Source organism: Rhinatrema bivittatum, chromosome 16 (assembly GCF_901001135.1).
Source record: "Rhinatrema bivittatum chromosome 16, aRhiBiv1.1, whole genome shotgun sequence".
Taxonomy (NCBI): domain Eukaryota; kingdom Metazoa; phylum Chordata; class Amphibia; order Gymnophiona; family Rhinatrematidae; genus Rhinatrema; species Rhinatrema bivittatum.
The window spans coordinates 14,873,917-14,893,311 of NC_042630.1; the positions used below are offsets into that span (position 1 = coordinate 14,873,917).

Sequence of the window (19,395 nt, forward strand, 5' to 3'; positions counted from 1 at the left end):
AGCTGTCCCTCCGCAGCCTCTGCTGCAGCCCAGGAGGATGGCTCCGTCGTCCCCTCCTCCAGCCAGGAGCTACGGAGAAGCAGAGTACAAGGCTGTCCCTCTCTCCTCCCACCACTGCAGAGGGCTAAGGGGAGGCTCCAGTGGCTTTCAGAGTCAAAGGAGGATCAGGGAAGGCAGAGCAAACAAACCTGTGGCGTTGCAATTCTCTCAGGTGATATTCTTACACTGGGTCTTACTTAAAAGTTTCTGCAAACTTGCTAGACTAGTGTTCCTTTTTTCGGTCACATCAGTGGCTTCAGGCAACCAGTGACAGGCTGATCTAGACCCTTTTTTTTTTTTTTATTACAGACAAGGAAACATCTACTGGCCTGACTTTTGTGCACATTTCCAAGCAATGCATAAGGTAGTTAAAATAAAAGGGAACATAAGAAATTGCCATGCTGGGTCAGACCAAGGGTCCATCAAGCCCAGCATCCTGTTTCCAACAGTGGCCAATCCAGGCCATAAGAACCTGGCAAGTACCCAAAAACTAAGGGGTAGATTTTCAGAGCCCTGCTCGCCTAAATCCGCCCAAAACCGGGCGGATTTAGGCGAGCAGGGCCCTGCGCGCCGGGAAGCCTATTTTACATAGGCCTCCCGGCGCGCGCAGAGCCCCGGGACTCGCGTAAGTCCCGGGGTTCTCGGAGGGGGGCGTGTCGGGGGCGTGTCGGGGGGCGGGCCCGGTCGTCGCGGCGTTCCGGGGGCGTGTCGGCAGCGTTTTGGGGGCGGGTACGGGGCGTGGCTACGGCCCGGGGGCGTGGCCGCGCCCTCCGTACCCGCCCCCAGGTCGCAGCCCGGCGCGCAGCAGGCCCGCTGGCGCGCGGGGATTTACGTCTCCCTCCGGGAGGCGTAAATCCCCCGACAAAGGTAAGGGGGGGGTGTAGACAGGGCCGGGTGGGTGGGTTAGGTAGGGGAAGGGAGGGTAAGGTGAGGGGAGGGCAAAGGAAAGTTCCCTCCGAGGCCGCTCCGATTTCGGAGCGGCCTTGGAGGGAACGGGGGGAGGCAGCGCGGCTCGGCGCGCGCAGGCTATACAAAATCGATAGCCTTGCGCGCGCCGATCCAGGATTTTAGTGGATACGCGCGGCTCCGCGCGTATCTACTAAAATCCAGCGTACTTTTGCTTGAGTCTGATGCGCAAGCAAAAGTAGGCTGATCGCGCTTCTTTTAAAATCTACCCCTAAGTCTATTCCATGTTACCGTTGCTAGTAATAGCAGTGGCTATTTTCTAAGTAAACTTGATTAATAGCAGTAAATGGACTTCTCCTCCAAGAACTTATCCAAACCTTTTTTGAACTCAGCTACCCTAACTGCACTAACCACATCCTCTGGCAACAAATTCCAGAGCTTTATTGTGCGTTGAGTGAAAAAGAATTTTCTCTGATTAGTGTTAAATGTGCTACTTGCTAACTTCATGGAGTGCCCCCAAGTCCTTCTATTATTCGAAAGTGTAAATAACCAGTTCACATTTACTCGTTCAAGACCTTCCATGATCTTAAAGACCTCTATCATATCCCCCCCTCAGCCGTCTCTTCTCCAACTGAACAGCCCTAACCTCTTCAGCCTTTCCTCATAGAGGAGCTGTTCCATCCCCTTTATCATTTTGGTTGCTCTTCTCTGAACCTTCTTCATCGCAAAAAATATCGAAAAATATGTATACACAATAGTATCATAAAATTACAGGGGATAAAAGCAGGTGCAATTCCCAAGTTCTGGTACTGGTCCATATTGTCTCTAGTCATGTTACGCCTTTGGCATGGTCACAGGATTCATCATATTTTGCTCCTGTTTCCCCCAGGATTAGACAAAGATTTTCCTGCTCATTTTTTTTGGGAAATCTTTGATTTGTGCATCTTTGTATTTTGCACAGTACAAGAGGAAATGTATTTCTTTTTCTCAGATGTTGCACTGCAGGCAGAGTCTGACTTCTTTGGGTTTCCAGTTCAGATTTTAGTCCACATGTTTTTTATTTATTTATTTAACATTTTTATTTAGTCCACATGTTTCTAGTTTGTGGTCACTTACTGTTCTTTCACAAGTATTGGTCTGTGTTTTGTGTCTATGGCCGAGGGGAGGTGTCCTGCCTGCCTGTAGTTTGTGGGCCAGGCTCTATAACAGTCCAGCTTGTCCTGTTTTCCCCATCGGAGGTGCACTGGTGTTCTAGGGCCTGCATAGCTGAAGTGTTGCTCCTGTGTGAGGCCTGGCAGTTAGTCCTCTTCTGGTGGAGCAGATTTGCTATGTATGTGCTGAGTGACTTTTGCAAGGTTTTATGTTTCTTCACAGAGGACTTAGTAATGGAGGGAGTTTGTACATTTGAATATTCTATTTTCATACAGTGATTGTATGGGGAAGTGTCCTAAGAACATAAGAAATTGCCATGCTGGGTCAGACCAAGGGTCCATCAAGCCCAGCATCCTGTTTCCAACAGAGGCCAAACCAGGCCACAAGAACCTGGCAATTACCGTAATTCTGTTTTTGCACCCATTATTTATTTTATTTATTTATTTAACATTTTATATACCGACCTAATATCTCCCCCCTAATAGAAACAATAGCCAAATACATCAACATGGACTCGCCAGCCATAATAATGGGGGACTTCAACCTCCATGTAGACGCCTCTCCCCTCACCCCTAACTGTGAAGCACTCCTTTCCACCCTGGGTGCAATGGGCTTTAAACAAATCATAGAAAAACCTACCCATAAAGCAGGACACACTCTGGACCTCATCTTCATCAATTCTAATATATCTTATAAAAATGATCCTATCTGTACCACAATTCCCTGGTCAGACCATTCAATAATTACAACCACACTCATGACTCAAGAAAGCCCTAAACCTCCTCAACCACCTTCCACCATCCAATTTAGGAAAACCTGCACTTCTGACACACTCAGTGATCATCTCACCAAAGAACTCCCCAATCTGGACACCACTAGCCCAGATGCAGCCTTCCTCTCTTGGCACAATATCACTGAGGCAATAGCAAATAAATTATGTCCTAAAACGGTGAAAATAATCAACTCAATACAGAAGAAGAAACAACCCTGGTTCTCCCCAGAACCAGATCTGGAGGTGCAAGCTCTAGTTTATTGGGTTCTTTCTGTCCCATTACACTACTGCTGGATCTGTAGAGGGAGACACATAAAGGTCGATGCAATACAGCCGAGCGCACTGGTTAACCCGTGGTTGGACACGCATCCACAAGGCTGTTGGTCGAAGAAAGAGAGTCTGTGGAACATAAATTGGTTGGAAATAAGAGTAATAAGGTGGCCCAGATCACCTTTCAAACTTTAATCAAGGAGAGAGCAATTAGAGTTCTAAGCAACAATGCTATAGCAGTAGCATACTGTATGTTAACAAGTCAGTGTGCTGTGGGCAGGTGGCTTGGTTACTCCCAACACTCAGAAGGAGTCACATCCAGTGCGCAGTGCACACTCTCCCTGTCTCACTTAGCCCGGGGATAAGACAGAGGCTGGAAGGCCTCAAAAGCTCAGGAGCAGGAAACTGCCTAGTAAGGTGGGGGTCCAGCTATCCATGCCCTGCACCCTCCTCCCGTCTGCCCTGTCCCAGGTGCTGCCCGGATCCAGGTCATCGGGCAGTCCCATGGCACATCTGATCAGGGCTGAAGGCACACCGATGAGCGCCACAGCACAAAGGCTGGGAAACACGAAGATTGGTAAAGTGCTGGGATAAAAATATGTTTTACAGAAAGGAAGAGCAGCAGAGCACCTAGGAAGGAGCAGATTATAGGATTCCCCGAACAGCACAAAATTCACAAAGGGGAGATCACATCAAATCAGGTGGTGATCAGAGTGGTGGATTGGGCTGCGTCAGTGGGCGTGAGTTCAGTGAGGATTTGGACACCGTTTCCCACAGAAGTCTGGCAAACAAAGCAGCCAGTGCAGGAGTAGGACAGAAAGCTATTAACTGGGCGAAGCAAGATAATTCAGGAAGTTGTCCGGTGGAGTCTGATCAGGGCGATAGCATTGGTTCTTTTCAATATCTTTATTAAGTGACAAAGCAGAGGGACCTCAGCCTAAACTACACCTATATGTCAGGAGGTGGCCAACTCCGGTCCTCGAGAGCCACAAACAGGCCAGGTTTTCAGAATATCCACAATAAATCTGCAGGAGAGAGATTTGCATCCAGTGGAGGCAGTGTGTGCAAATCTATTCCATTCATATTCATTGTGGATATCCTGAAAACCTGGCCTGTTTGTGGCCCTTGAAGACCAGAGTTGGCCATCCCTGAATTAGGACTTCAAGAACTAGCAACTGCCAAGCAGGAACCGGCCCTCAGAGTAATCATCTCAGATGACCTGAAGGAAGCCAGTGTCATGAAAGCAGCAGGGAGAGCGGAAGGTTTGCTGGGGTGGAGAACAAGCGGGAAACTCAGCTGCAAGTCACGATGAGCACCACCCCCGGAGGTTGGGCCTTCTTAAGGACAGGGAGAGGATGGAAGCAGTTCAGAGAAGGGCCACTAAAACCAAACGGGGCCTGCAATGTGAATTCTGCACCGAGAGGCTGAAGATGTTCAGGACGTATTACGTATATGCTGGTGGAAAGTGAAAAGGACAGTGGCCAATCCTGGCCATGAGTACCTAGCAGGATCCTAATGGGGACATCCATTCCATGTTGCTCATTCCCAGAAGAGGTGATAGAAATGTAGAACTGACGGCAGAAAAGTACCAATGGTCCATCCAGTCTGCCCAGCAAGCTTCCCATGATAGCATGAGCCGCGCCGTGCAGTTTACCTCCGTATATCAGTCACTGCTGCTTGATGGGTGCTTATGGATTTGGCCATAGAAGCAATTCTGTGTTTTTTCCTTAATGTCTGAGCATCAGTACCCCAGACTGTAAAAAATTCATGCTGTCTGAATCCAATTTCCCTTTTCCCCCTGCCATTGAAGCAGAGAGCAACGATGGAGTCGCATCAAGGCTTATTGGTTAAGGGTAGTAACTGCTGCACCAGTAAGTTACTCCTATGCACACTTTCTTCGTTTCCTTTAGGACTGGCAAACAAATTGTCCCCAAGGCTACCCAGCTAACAACTGTTAATGCACCTGTCCTCCAGAAACTTGTCTGAACCTTTTTTAAATCCTGATATACTGCTAGCCTTGATCACAACCTTCAGCAACCAAGTTCACAGCTGAATTGTGCATTGACTGAAAAAAAAACCCTTCAAATTGCTTTAATTCTGCTGTCAATTAAGTTTCATGGCAGTGGTAAGAGCAGATAGAGTAGCAGTAAATACAAGAAATCAAAGGCAGCAGCATATGGAAACCTGTACGCTGAACATGGGTCAGTGGAAGGTTAAAACTGACTGAAGAGCAAGAGAGTCGGTACGACAGCGTCAAGCTTCCGAGGCGTCGAGGACAACCAACACCAAACGGGAGCAGGGCTCCAACATTCTTACTTAATGTTACCAATTATTTCTATGGCGCTACTTGATATATAGATATACATAAGTATTTATTTATTTATTTATTTAATTAAATTCTTTTACTATACCGATACTCAAGACGCGGTCTTATCGTACCGGTTTACAATAGAACAGGGGAAACCTATTAACAACTATATAGAAGGTAAAAGTTACATCAAACAGGGAGCGAAAACATGGGAGCTGCAGGACAGGAAAGATATTTTAGTAGTCTCTGGCAAAGATATTTCAGTACTCTCTGGCAGCGAAGCATACAATCTATTATGGGATATAATCAGTGGGAGGTGGCCAAATATAGCGGACTTGGCTACCATTCATAGACAGGGAGAAGTGATACCCTGCAGAAGGGCAAGCTGGTACAGCTGGGAGCTAGCCTCAGCTAGCGCTAAGAGTAAGGTAGGCAGGAAAAACTGGACAGAGTGAGTGAGCCCAGAGAGTGTTCTTCTCTGCCAACATCTGCCGTGTTACTCTCTAAAGACACGCTGGCGGTCACAGACTAGTCAGACCTGTTTGACTCTGCTGTGGTTTTACCCTCGGCTGCCACGTATCCAGGCTAAACCTGTTTCTCCAGATAAGCTCTGAAAGGCAGGGGGGAGACCACAACTGTGAATCCCAGCATGCACGGATGTGTCTCGCAGACACACCCGAGACAGGAGGCAACGCCAGTCGTACGACTGCGCTACCCATGGGCACGCGGCACCCGCCTCACGTCCTCGCGGGGCTAGCAGTGGCACCTAAGGCAAGACGCGGCAACACATTTCTTCCACGTTTTTCCACGCAAGTATCACAGATATTTTCAATGGGAAATACACCAGGGTCAAAGGCAGGAAATCTTCCCACCCCCCCCCCTGCCCATGAAGCAGACATGAACCCAACCCCCACCTTCCGGCAGGGCAGCGCACACTGAGGAGCCATCATGGTACCAAAACGGTCCTGCCTGATCCCCCCCCCCCCCCACACACATACACACAAATCTGACAGACACAGGCCGATCAAAATCAATAAATTAACCAGTTTATTGCATATATAAAAAAATCAGGGTGAGGCCAGGCAGCTACAGTATCAAAAAAAGGGACTGGGGGGAGGGAAGGCTTCCAGAGGAGAGGGCTCAGACTGCGCTATTAAGGGGGGGCTGCATCCAGTCTCCATAACCAGGCACCAAAAGGGCTATATAGGTGGGGGAGGGAGCTCCTGAGTTACCCCCCTGCTTACTGGAAAGGGTTAATGGTGGCTGGAGGGGCAGGAAGCTCCTGAGTTACCCCAGGTACCTTGTGTAACTTGTCTGCCCCCACTCTCCCAGTCCCTCTAACTAAAACCCTCTTTGCTAGGACCAATTTCTCCATTCTCCGCTTCTGGAGCCTTTCACTCCATCTCCTACTGCCCGCTGACAAGGCCCGGGTTACCCCTCCCCAGCGAGTGGCACTCGTTGCCCTGACAAAAACTCTTTATTCTCTCTTATACCCCTGAGCTCTAATACTTAATGCACCCTCCGCCCCCCCCCTCCCCCGCCATAACTGCACCCCCTCCCCTCCCTCCCTTCCCCTGCATCTTTCTCTATTACAGCCGCTCTTCACCCCCTCCCCTGCACGCTCCCCCCTCCCCTCCCATCAATGTCCTTCACAACCCCCTTACCTTCACCCTCCCACCTGAAAAATCCTCTCCGGCACTCAGCCCCCCCTCCCCGTGCCTGTATGGCCTTAGGTAGGCGGAAGAATATCCGTTGTGATGATTTTATAGATTAAAAAACAAAGTAAAAAATATCTTCCAAGAAGGGAAGAAAGAAAAGTTTTTCTTAAAAAAAAAAAAAGTCTCAGGCTGATCATCATCTTTGTTAGAAAGATTGACTCGTATCCACAGGCCTGCTGGAAAGGGCCCCTGTAGCGGACGCCTGGGGCCCCCCCGTTGAAGTTAGGCCGACCGGGATGAAGCAGTCGGCGTGGGTGCGTGTGGCAGCTCCAGGTGTTACCGGCAGTGCAGCAGCAGGAAAAGCAGCCCCAAAAGCAGGAGCCCGGAAGAGGCCTGCCTGCCGGGCCCGGCACCGCTCCGCCCACTCTGGTTCTGCTTGCTGCCCTTGCTGGGCCGTTCTTTCCGTGGAGCGCGGCCCTCGTCCGGCCTGGAGCCTGCGCTGGTTCCTGAGGGCCAGTCCTCGCTGTACCTCTCACCCCCACCAGATCCTCCGCTGCCGTCCTCGTCTGAGGAAAGAGGAAAGCAATCAATCCCTCAGCACCCAAACTCCCCCCGGTCGTGCGATGGCGAGCCGCTCACCGGCGCTAATCCCAAGCCATATCCCCCAATCACACGATGGTGAGCCGCTCACCGGCGCTAATCCCGAGCCATATCCCCCAATCACACGATGGTGAGCCGCTCACCGGCGCTAATCCCGAGCCATATCCCCCAATCACACGATGGTGAGCCGCTCACCGGCGCTAATCCCGAGCCATATCTCCCAATCACACGATGGTGAGCCGCTCACCGGCGCTAATCCCGAGCCATATCCCCCAATCACAGGATGGTGAGCCGCTCACCGGCGCTAATCCCGAGCCATATCCCCCAATCACACGATGGTGAGCCGCTCACCGGCGCTAATCCCGAGCCATATCCCACAATCACACGATGGTGAGCCGCTCACCAGCGCTAATCCTGAGCCATATCCCCCAATCACACGATGGTGAGCCTCTCACCGGCATTAATCCCGAGCCATATCCCCCAATCACACGATGGTGAGCCACTCACCGGCACTAATCCTGAGACATATCCCCCAATCACACGATGGTGAGCCGCTCACCAGCGCTAATCCTGAGACATATCCCCCAATCACAGGATGGTGAGCCGCTCACCGGCACTAATCCCGAGCCATATCCCCCAATCACACGATGGTGAGCCGCTCACCGGCACTAATCCCGAGCCATATCCCCCAATCACAGGATGGTGAGCCGCTCACCGGCACTAATCCCGAGCCATATCCCCCAATCACACGATGGTGAGCCGCTCACCGGCACTAATCCCGAGCCATATCCCCCAATCACACGATGGTGAGCCGCTCACCGGCACTAATCCTGAGACATATCCCCCAATCACACGATGGTGAGCCGCTCACCAGCGCTAATCCTGAGACATATCCCCCAATCACAGGATGGTGAGCCGCTCACCAGTGCTAATCCTGAGACATATCCCCCAATCACACGATGGTGAGTCGCTCACCGGCACTAATCCCGAGCCATATCCCCCAATCACACGATGGTGAGTCGCTCACCGGCACTAATCCCGAGCCATATCCCCCAATCACACGATGGTGAGCCGCTCACCGGCACTAATCCCGAGCCATATCCCTCAATCACAACAGTGAACCACTCACCAGGGCCAGATCCCCCAATGACAGCCCAGTGACAGATTCAGCAATGCCACATCCACCAATCACAGCAATGTGTGTAGCTCGTTAGCGCTTTTTCTGTACGGGATTCACCAAATTCCAGCCTGACAAGAGCTGATCAGTGCAGGATCCACCAATCGCAGCACACTGAGAGACTCAGCAATGTTAATCCTGCCTTAGATCTACCGATCACTGCCACGCCAGATCCACCAATCACAGGAGGACAGAGCCAGAGGGATGCTGGCTGGCGCTGCACCTGACCTCCAGGACAATTATTTTATTTACAAACCTTCTGATATTCGGCCTTTTCCTAAAATGACACTCACAGGCATCCTGGAAGTCCACATCGTTGCCGCTGAAGGCGCCACGTAGCCGGTTGGTGGTCACTCTGAGCTGCATGATGAGCTGCCGTGTCCTCAGTTCTGGCCGGGCGATGTCAACCTCCACTTCTGGGTTATTGATCTGATTCACCAGTCCATCCTTGGTCACGTCAGGGAGGTACCTGAGGAGCAGGCAGGAATCCAGGCATTATACAGGGAACCCCCTCTCTCCTCCCCCTGTGGCGCCTTCCTGCCCCGCTCCACTCTTACCTCCTCCTGCACTGACAAGCTCTCTGCACCCCGCCTCCTCTGTCTCTCCCCTCATCCGTGCTTTCCTTCTTCTTGGGCTGGCTTTTCCGGTCCTCTGCCCTCCCTCCCTCCCAGGATCCTAGCCACCCTCCCTCCCATAGCCTCACCTCCCCCGGGCCTGGCCATTCCAGCACTTTTCCTCATTGGTCACATCTGCCGCCACCTTCTCGTCACTGCAGAGCGTGTGGGGGAGCGTCACCCAGAAACCCTTCATCAGTCTCAGCTTCTCCTTCACTTCCGACACCTACAGAGACGGAAAATGAGAAAAAAAAAAAACACAGGCGTCCAATCCTTTACCATCCTTCTCGGCAGCCCCCCCCCCCCCCCGGGGGGTGTGTGGAAGCTGGAGACCCCCCACCCAAAGATACAGACCCACTCTCGACCCTTGACCCCTGAGGCTGCACCCACCAGACGGTCCAGGTTTGTCCCAGCGGCCGTGGTAGGCTTCTCGTCGGGGGGGTAAGTCCTGTATCGCCGCTTTGTCTCATCCCGAGCTGCCCGTCTGGTGCGGCCTGGGGCCGGGCGGGGGTTTCCACAGCCCTGGAAAACCTGCAGCGAGGAAGGGAGGGGAGGGGTGGAGGGGAGTGCAGACAGAGGTCAGCAGGCTGGTCACTGGACAGAGAGGGGGGGGCTGCTGCGCATGTGCTGGTCAGTGGTCAGTCCCCCCTCCCTCCATGACCCCCTCTCCCCGGCCCTCACCTTAGTGGATATCTGCACGCTGTTGTCCTGCAGATGCATAATTCCCTCTGAAATCTTCACGCCAATGGAGTCGGCGGCGAGCTCAAAATTAAAGGGTCCCTCCAGCCGCTCGGCAACTTGTACCAGCGCATCTGATGCAGGAGAGGAGGAGACTTCAACAGTTACGCCCGCGAGCGAGGGGACGGGTGCTAGCAAGTTACAGCTACGAGCAAGGAAGTGTGTGTGACCGACGTTGACAGCCAAGGAGCCGCCCACCCCCCCCCCCCCCAGTGTCCACAGCTAGGAAGAGGCAGCACTCACCAAGAAACTGGTTCCACTCCGTGTCCAGGTCGGCCTGGTTGGCGAGGCAGCCCTTCATCACGTTCAGGCAGAAGCCACTGCAGGGCTTGAGGCTTGGCATCCCGCGGCACAGGGGGCAATAGGTCATCCTCATCACTGCCCTCAGGCACTCCGCAGAAGGGCCGATCTGTGACGTGCCGAGAGACGTGGAGGGCGCCGGGTTATACAGAGAGCGGCAAGGGCAGGCGGCAGCACTGGGCGCGGCGAGGCCCACGCTCTGCCACGACAGGGCCAAGCCCGGCGCACTGGCTCGAGGCTGCGCTGTCGTAACCAGACCTCGCCACTATCGGCACGACCATTGTCCCCCCCCCCCCCCACCACGCAGCACCAACACGGCGAGTCCGCATCACTGGCACGTGGCGAAGTCACAGCGAGACGGCTCCCCCCTGCCACGCTGCACCGGCGCCGAGACCGCTCACCCTCCCTCCGCTATGCTGACAGGGCAAGGGCCAATCCGCCTTGCAGGTGAGAGCTCGCCTCCTGCTTTGCGTTCCATCTCCTCCATGCTGAACTAAGGCCCGTCCACTTCTACCTTGTGCTTAGAAGGCTTCTCTGCTACGCTGGTCTGACATACGAGACCATGCCCAGCCCCCTCCTCCAATGCTGGGCTGACACAGCAACACGGCACCCCACCCCACCCCCACCGAGCCAATAACGGTCCGAAAGGTAGGGCTCCCGTGGCCAAAAATCCCACCTTGGCAGCTTTCGTGAGGATGTCACGCCCCGTGGAGAGGCCCTGCATGAATGCTCGTGCCGCGATGAGTGCCCGGGTGACCTGGGGACGGAGAAAGAGACAGAGGTGAGTGCACGGACACCCGGGCATCGGGTCACCGTCACTGATTTCTTCGACATTTGATATTCCAAGAAGGGCCTCAAGGCGGATTACGAGAAATATAAAAAAAAAACAAACAAACACCCCAGACAATGCCATCTGAATTACTATCCAGTAAGTATCAAATTCCCAGCTGGCGTAGCAGTAAGAATGCAATGGTGTGTAACTCCTGGCCTTCAAGACAGTCAGTGAGGTGGTTCGGTCAGCGGAGGTCTGGGGGGGAAGGGGGGAGGGGAAGAGCCATGCGCTGGGTTGTTTTTTTTCGGAGAGCAAGGTAGCCTATGCTCTGTGGAGACACCGCTGCCCTACATGGCAAGCGGCTGGCATACCTTTGTATCAAGAAACGCCCAATAACGATCCGTACTCCAAGATCTGTGATCTCAAGCTCTCCAAAACCATAAAACAGATCGTGGTAATCTGATCACTCGCACGAGGCACGTTTAAGCTCATATCACCTATCAGGCCGGAGCGCACTGTTAACCCGCGTTTGGACGCGTGTTTTTGACGCGCTAGCTTTACCCCTTATTCAGTAAGGGGTAATAGCGCGTCGAAAACACGCGTCCAACCCCCCCCCCCCCCCCAAAACTAATAGCGCCCGCAACATGCATTTGCATGTTTCGGGACCTCCGACTTAATATCGCCATGATATTAATATCGCCATGATATTAATATCGCCATGCAGCTTGAAAACCGGACGCTCAATTTTGCCGGCGTCCGATTTCCGAGCCCGTGGCTGTCAGCGGGATTGAGAACCGACGCCAGAATAATTGAGCGGTGGCTGTCAAACCCGCTGACAGCCACCGCTCCTGTCAAAAAAGAGGAGCTAGGGACGCGCTAGTGTCCCTAGCGCCTCTTTTTACCGCGGGCCCTCATTTGCATGCGGGCAGATACTAAATCGCGCGCACAGGAGAGCGGTCTGTGTGCGTGCCGGGAGAGCCCGTTCTCCCGCGACTTTTACTGTATCGGCCCGTTAGTATACATGTAGGACCGTGAGGTTCAAGGTAACTAACATCATTGACTTTAAAGGGACTTTCTAAGCATTCTAGCAGCTCACTACTTACGGTTTTTGGGTTTTTTTTTTTAATTTTGTGGATAGAATTGCCCCGGGATAATTTTGCGATGGAAGCATTGGGAGCACTATCTTAAATGCAATTCCAAAAAAATATCTAGTCGCTCAGACCTTACCTTAGTCTTGGTAATTAATAGCCCTACCTCATAAGGGCAATTCATCAAGGCTATAAGCACATTATCTGGCATATTTGTTCTCTATATTTAAACCCCTGCTTCTTTTCTCCGATCCAAGTTATGACTCCCTTGTTTCATTGTAAGTGCATTCCTTAGCCTTCTCTTGTTTTAATGTTTAATGTTTTTTACTTCTATTATTATTATTATTATTATTATTACTAAGATCAATGTTATTTTTGCCTATTGTTCCCTATCCACTTGTTAATTGTAAACCGACATGATGCGATATTCATCGCGAATGCCGGTATAGAAAAACTTTAAATAAATAAATAAATAAATAAATAAATAAATATCTAAAAATATCATAAAAGTGGACCAGCATTACACAGCGTACCAGACAGAGCAGCAGCTGTTAATAAAGACTAAGTGGTTACGAGTGCCTTATGCGAGCGATCAGATTACCACGATCTGTTTTATGTTTCTGGATACCTTTATGTCACCCACAGGAGAAGCTGCTGTTAGTCCAGCCCTTCCAGTACTCTGCTGTCCTCAATAGACAGGTCAGTGTGCCGATTCCCCTTGTTTCGCATCACATGGGCATCCGTGACACAGCGGGAGCAGCGCGCGCGCACACAGGCAGAAGGGCAGGGGAGCCGCCGCGCTCACCTGTATCCGCAGCCTCCGCGGCGCATCGCCAAAGGGCCGCAGCCGCTCGGCGTGCTTGCTGACGCATTCCAGGTACTCCTCGGGGAAGTGGTACTGCGGGTTCAGGAGGCCGAAGACGCGCTCCAGCAGCCGGCCCCAGAAGTCAGCCAGCGCCTCCTCCAGCGGCCCCCGCCCGCCCTGGTAGTAGCGGCGCAGCTCCCGGAAGAGCTCCTGGAAGAGCTGGGCGTTCTGCGTGTAGAGCCGGCCGTAGGTCTGCGTGAACATCTGGATCAGCAGCTTCTCCGAGACGTGAAGCAGCTCCCGGAAGAAGTCTGGGGGAGGGAAGCGGGGGGACAAGAAGGCAGGGGAGGGGAGATGAGAGGGTGGGAGGGAGAGAGAGAGAATGGCCGGAAAGAGGAGAGAAACATAAACCAATAAATATAGAGTAAGGCAGTGCAGCCCAGATTAACTTCATATGTGGGGGGATCCCCTAGCAGAAGGGTTCATGTCACATTTCTCTGAATTCGCCATCTGCAAAGTCACAATCTCGGGGCTGGCTCTGATGGATCACAAGAAAACCTCATCTCGCTGCGCCCTCCCCCCCCAGCGGTGAAGGGGGACCCTTCCTCACTAGTGTGAGGTCACTGCCCTTCCCCCCCCCCCCCCCCCCGTCTGTCCACAGGTGGCAGGTTGTGTTCCCACTGGGATGTCACAGGGACGGATCCTGTACCGGGCCCGGTGTTACGGCCAGTGCTGGCGGTGGGGCCTTATTCTCGCTGGGGTGGGGGGTCACAACCCCCCCCGCCCACCACCTCCTTACCATCGAACTTGCGGTGCCGGGCAGTGAAGGCGCCCAGCAGGAAGGAGCCGCTCTCCTCCACCAAGCTCTCAAACTCGGCCTGGCTCTGCCGGCTCAGCCGCTGCTCCGTCTCGCTGGCACAGCAGGTGTAGTCCTGTGGGCAGATGCGCAGGTGCTCACCTGGGGGAGAAGGCAATGGGGTTATGGCTGCCCCTAGGGACCGCTGGGCAGTGGGGGGGGGGGGGGGGGGGGGAGGGGGAGGGGGGGGGGGGGAGAGTGATGCTAAAAAGGCCTCCCCTCCTTCCCCTGCACCCCCTAACTTTGTCAACCGAAGGTCATGAACCGGAACCAGCAGCCGGGTCTCCGGAGTCCAACCCCGAGGGTCTGGGCTGCGATGGCAAGAAGAGACCCAGGATGGGGAGGAGGGGAGGGGAGGAGAGGGGGGGGGAGAGGGAGAGAGAGAGGCGCCCGGGTCGCTCCATCATCTGCTTGCAAACCGCATCCCAGTGTCCCAGGACGGCGGGGCAGCCATCAAACAAAGGAAAGGAACCGGCAGCGGCAGGGCCTCCAGCAGGGCTGCGATGCCTGGCAGATGCCCCCTCGCAACCGAGCAGGGGTGCCCAGCTGATGCCCCTTGCCCTGACAGCGGCAGGGCAGTGCTTATGGGTCAGGGGCACGGGGGCATTTATCCAAGATGAAGCTGGGGGGGGGGGGAGGGTGCAATATTTAGGGATCTGGGGGCTCATCGTATAGCTTACTAATATCTAGGGGGGCGGAACAATACAGAGGAGGGGGCAATCTTTCGGGGGATGCCGGGTCAGTGTGTAGGGGGCTAGGGTATGGCTTAGAAGTGTGAGTGTGAGTGCGGGGGGGGGGGGGAGAGACGTTTAGGGATCTGGGGTAGAGGAGATCGGTGGGTGGGGGGCACTTACCCGAGATGAGGCTGGGGGGCAGCAGGCTGAGGCTGAAGCCCCGGGAGCTCAGGACGTGGCGGGTGTCGGCGCAGCTGCGGCCCCGGGGCTCGCTGGAAGGGCGGCAGCGCTGGGGCAGCGGCAGCAGCAGCAGGAGGAGCAGGAGCAGCGCCATCGCCGGCCCCGGATCCGCCAGGCACCGGCACCGGCTGCAGCTTTCCTCGCTCGCACGCGCGGATCCGGGCAGACAATGGGAGTCCGGAGCGCGGAGGGCGGCGCCCGCTGGGTCCTACTGCCGCACCCTGTTAGTGCAGACACGTGGATCCCCCCCGGCCCCCCCTCCCTCACTGCTGAGTAAGATCACACCGGGGGCGGGGGCAGAAAGATACACACTGACACCCTGCCCCCTTACTGCTGGGTATGATCACACCGAGAGGGGGAGATACACACTGATACCCCAATCCTGCTTATTGCTGGGGGGAGATACACACTGATACCCCACCCCTGCTTACTGCTAGGTATGATCACACCGAGGGTGGGGGGAGATACACACTGATACCCCACTCCTGCTTATTGCTGGGGGGAGATACACACTGATACCTCCCCCCTGCTTACTGCTGGGTATGATCACACCGAGGGTAGGGGGAGATATACACTGATACCTCCCCCCTGCTCACTGCTGGGTATGATCACACGGGGGGGGGGGGGGGGGGGTCAGAGAGCGGGAGATACACACTGATACCCTCCTCTCACACACTGGGTTTGGGGGCAGAAAGATACACACTGATACCCCCATCCCCACTCACTGTTGGGTATGATCATACCAAGGGTGGGGGAGGGGGAGATACACACTGATACCCCCATCCCCACTCTCTGCTGGTATGATCTCACACACACACTGAATATATTTAGTTATTTATCTATACATTTTTATATTCGGGTCAAATCCAGTAAAACTGATCAAAGTGGAGCATATAAAACATTCTTATTTAAAACAATACAAAACAAACAATTGTGACATAAAATCAATGATAAAATCTAGTCTTCCAATAATAGCAAGCACAGAGTAGGTGGGGTGTCAGTGTATGTGTAAATATATACATAGATAAATATATATTGATATAGATATAGATATGGGGTGTGCATTCGTTTTTTGTTTTTATTTTAGTGTGCACTAAATCACATTAGTACACCTTAATTTGATTCGATTTAGTGCACACTAATTCAATTTAATGTGCACTAAAACGAAAAGAAACCGACCCCCCTCCCCCCTCGAACCGAATATTAAAAATAAAACAAAACAAAAATAATAACAAAATATGCTCTGGCAGCATATACCTACTGCTCACCGTTATCATACAGAGAAAGATATATAATATATGCATACAGATACCCTCCCCTCCTCACTGCTGGATATCATCACAGGGAGCCATAATTCATACCCGGATATCCGCACTCCCTGGCTGGATACTGAAATATGCACTCTCTTTGTGTCCTTATCACATGCACAGATAAGCACACACCCTCCCTCCCTCACCCTTGCATATTATCTGAGGGTGAAGATATCAGATAGCTATACACACTGCCTGCCTGCCCAGCTCCCCAGTGGCTGCTCATGGCTGTGGGAGAGGGAATTGATGTAACAGGGCCCGACAGGGGCACCTGAAGTGGGCTGGGGCAGCCCCCCACCTGCCCCAGGAGACATCGGATAGGCTTTCCTTCCTTCCAGCTGGTGCTGGAAGGGGCAGCTGTGAAGTGTAATTTATTCTGTCACGGATCTCCCCGGAATCGGGAGGCAGGAGGAGGAGGTGGGGGATGAGAGACCCAGCAGGACCCAGAGGGCTTTTTCCTGCAGCCACCCGAGCCCAGCAAGGAGGAGAGGAACTAGTTCACAGAAATAAAACAGACTTTACTGTCTTCTAACAGAGCAAGAAGGTCAGAAAGGGGTGAGAGGAGTAGGGGCACAGGATATGAGGACGGACATTGAGATTTAGCGGCAGGGATACGAAGAATCAGTGACGCACTGGCATTTGGATTCTGACTTACAGAAAAAAGGAAAGCTTGCCAAGTACTGTATTATTAGTCCAATAAAATGGTATCACCTGATATGCACTGTATATATATTTTTTATTTTTATACGTTAACCTTTATTATTGTGGTATTGTGCCGGCAGTGATTTAATTATTTAAACATTTTTCTACGCTGTCACCTCCACCACATTGGGGCGGATTACAATGCTCACATCCATGATAACGCACACGCACATTAAAATAAATCACAAAGCATATTGCAGGTGCAACGCTAGAGACGTTGGTAATGGTACGGACTATAGCACATGCCTGATACTGGAAAACCCTGTGATGTGGGGGGGGGGGGGGAATGAGTGAGCTTCTGGTTCCACGGCGGTATCACGAACGGGTGGCACGCAGCAATAGCGTGGCAACGATGTGATGAATGACATGGTGGTACTGTGAGAGAAGTATTCTCAGGGCCCGATTCTGAGGTTTCACTTCAGTTTGTAGGACTTTCTAGTGGAAGGCTTTCTAGAAGCCATCAGGACCCAAGACACATCCTCAGAAAGATCAAGCGGCTGCAGGATTAACCTCTCAACATCCAGGCTGTGAGTGACAGGGCCTGGAGGTTGGGATGCCAAGGACTGCCTTGATCTTGCTTGATGAGATCTGGTCTTCAGATGGGCAACTTCTATAGGAGTGGAAACCAGACCTGACCCGGCCAATGAGGGGCTACGAGGATCATAGTCCCCCTGTCCTTGTGAAGCTTCAAGAGAGTCTTCGCCAGTAAGGGAATTGGAGGATACGCATACAGAAGACCCTTGCCCCAATGACAAGTGAGGGCATCCGCGGCTGGTTTGCCGTCTGACCTGTACAGAGAGCAGGACTGAGACACCTTCCTGTTGCAGGGGGTCATGAACAGATCTACATCCAGGCTCCCCCAGAAGTGGAATATCCGATTCACTATCCCCTGGTCCAGGGACCACTCATGGGGTCTGACGGCTCGATTTAGCTTGTTTGCTACCACATTCTCCATCCTGGCCAGGTATATAGCTCTGGACTGCCTCCTGACACAGCAAGTATGATCCCGTGCCCCCCTGCTTGTTGACATACCACATAGCTACTTGGTTGTCGGTGTGGATCAGGGCAACTTTGTTGGACAGCCAATCCCTGAAAACCCATAGCGCATACCTGCTCACCCAAAGCTCTAGGAAGTTGATTTTACAAGAACATTCCTGGGCGGACCAGAGACCCTGAGTGCTGAGCCCATCTACATGAGCTCCCCACCCCAGGGTGGATGCATCTGTGGTTAGGTCAATTTGAGTAGGGGGACTTCAAAATGAGATCCCCCATTCCATATCTGAAAGTTCCTACCACCAGGACAATGAGTCCTGGAGAGACGGGGTGACTCGAATACAGTCCTGGAGGCTCTGAGTGGCCTGGCGCCGCTGCGACCTCAGGGTCGATTGAGCTCTGTGCATGTGTAAAGTGCCAAGGGAGTGGCCATATGGCCCAACAACCTCAACATGTGCCAGGCTGACACCTGCTGGCTCTCTGCTGTGATGGTTGCAAGGTGACAGCCCTCTGGCATGGCAGGAGGACCTTGTCCTGAACCGTGTCTAGCAGGGCTCCTATGAAGTCCAATTGAAGTGACGGAATGAGATGGGACTTTGAGTAGTTGAGAACGAACAATAGTGACTCCAACACCCAGATGATCAGGCACATGACCTGGTGGCTCCTGCCTAAGACATGCTCTTGACCAGTCAATCATCCAGATATGTGAAAACATGCAATCCCAACCTGCAGAGGTGTGCCGCCACCATTGCTAGGCATTTTGTGAAGACCCGTGAAGCTGACATGAACCTGAACGGCAACATCCGGTACTGGAAGTGCTGTTTTCCCTACAAATCGGAGACACTTCCAGTGACCAGGGAAGATCGCAATATTGGGTGTATGCATCCTTTAGATCAAAGGAGCATAGTCAGTCCCCTTTTTGCAAGAGAGGGATTGTTATGGTTTTGAGGTGTTGGAGTGGATTCTTGGGTTATGTGGTGATGACCACGCCCACGGGGAGGAGCCCCGTGAGGATCCACAGTACTAAGCTAGACTCTAGACACACAAACCAGAGATTTGTCTTTTATTATACAGCAGAATGATACCACCAGAGGTGGCAGTAGTGAGGTGATCCAGAGGTAGCAGTCCAGGGGCCCTCGGCATAGGAGACTCGTCTCGCAATGATAGTATAGGGAGTGCAGGTTCCCAGTGTTGATCTGTAGATGAGACAGTCTGACAATGTTAGATTACTCACTAAGTTGGTAGTTGTATAGATGGAGATCCCAGCAGGCAGAAGTAGTTGAATACAGGCACCGAGGCAGGGAGAGCAGGCCCTCGAGGAGCGAGTACCTGATCCCTGATAGGCACCTGAAAGAAAGCAATGGGCCCCCGAGGAGCGGGTACCCAGGTTAGAGAAATACCCCGAAGGGCAAAGAGAGCTT

At 52.9% G+C, this 19,395-nt stretch overlaps 1 protein-coding gene across 1 annotated transcript in view; it reads right to left on the minus strand.

Moving 5' to 3' along the window:
• GPC2 (glypican 2) overlaps positions 1-15,178 on the minus strand; it is a 98,548-nt gene extending 83,370 nt beyond the window's left edge. The window contains 11 exon segments of the mRNA XM_029579687.1: positions 3,586-3,724; positions 7,446-7,671; positions 9,176-9,351; positions 9,586-9,722; positions 9,887-10,027; positions 10,178-10,308; positions 10,478-10,643; positions 11,211-11,291; positions 13,200-13,510; positions 13,999-14,157; positions 14,910-15,178. Coding sequence (XP_029435547.1) covers positions 3,586-3,724; positions 7,446-7,671; positions 9,176-9,351; positions 9,586-9,722; positions 9,887-10,027; positions 10,178-10,308; positions 10,478-10,643; positions 11,211-11,291; positions 13,200-13,510; positions 13,999-14,157; positions 14,910-15,063 — 1,821 coding nt within the window. The 5' untranslated portion in view covers positions 15,064-15,178.
• Between the last annotated feature and the right edge of the window lie 4,217 nt (positions 15,179-19,395).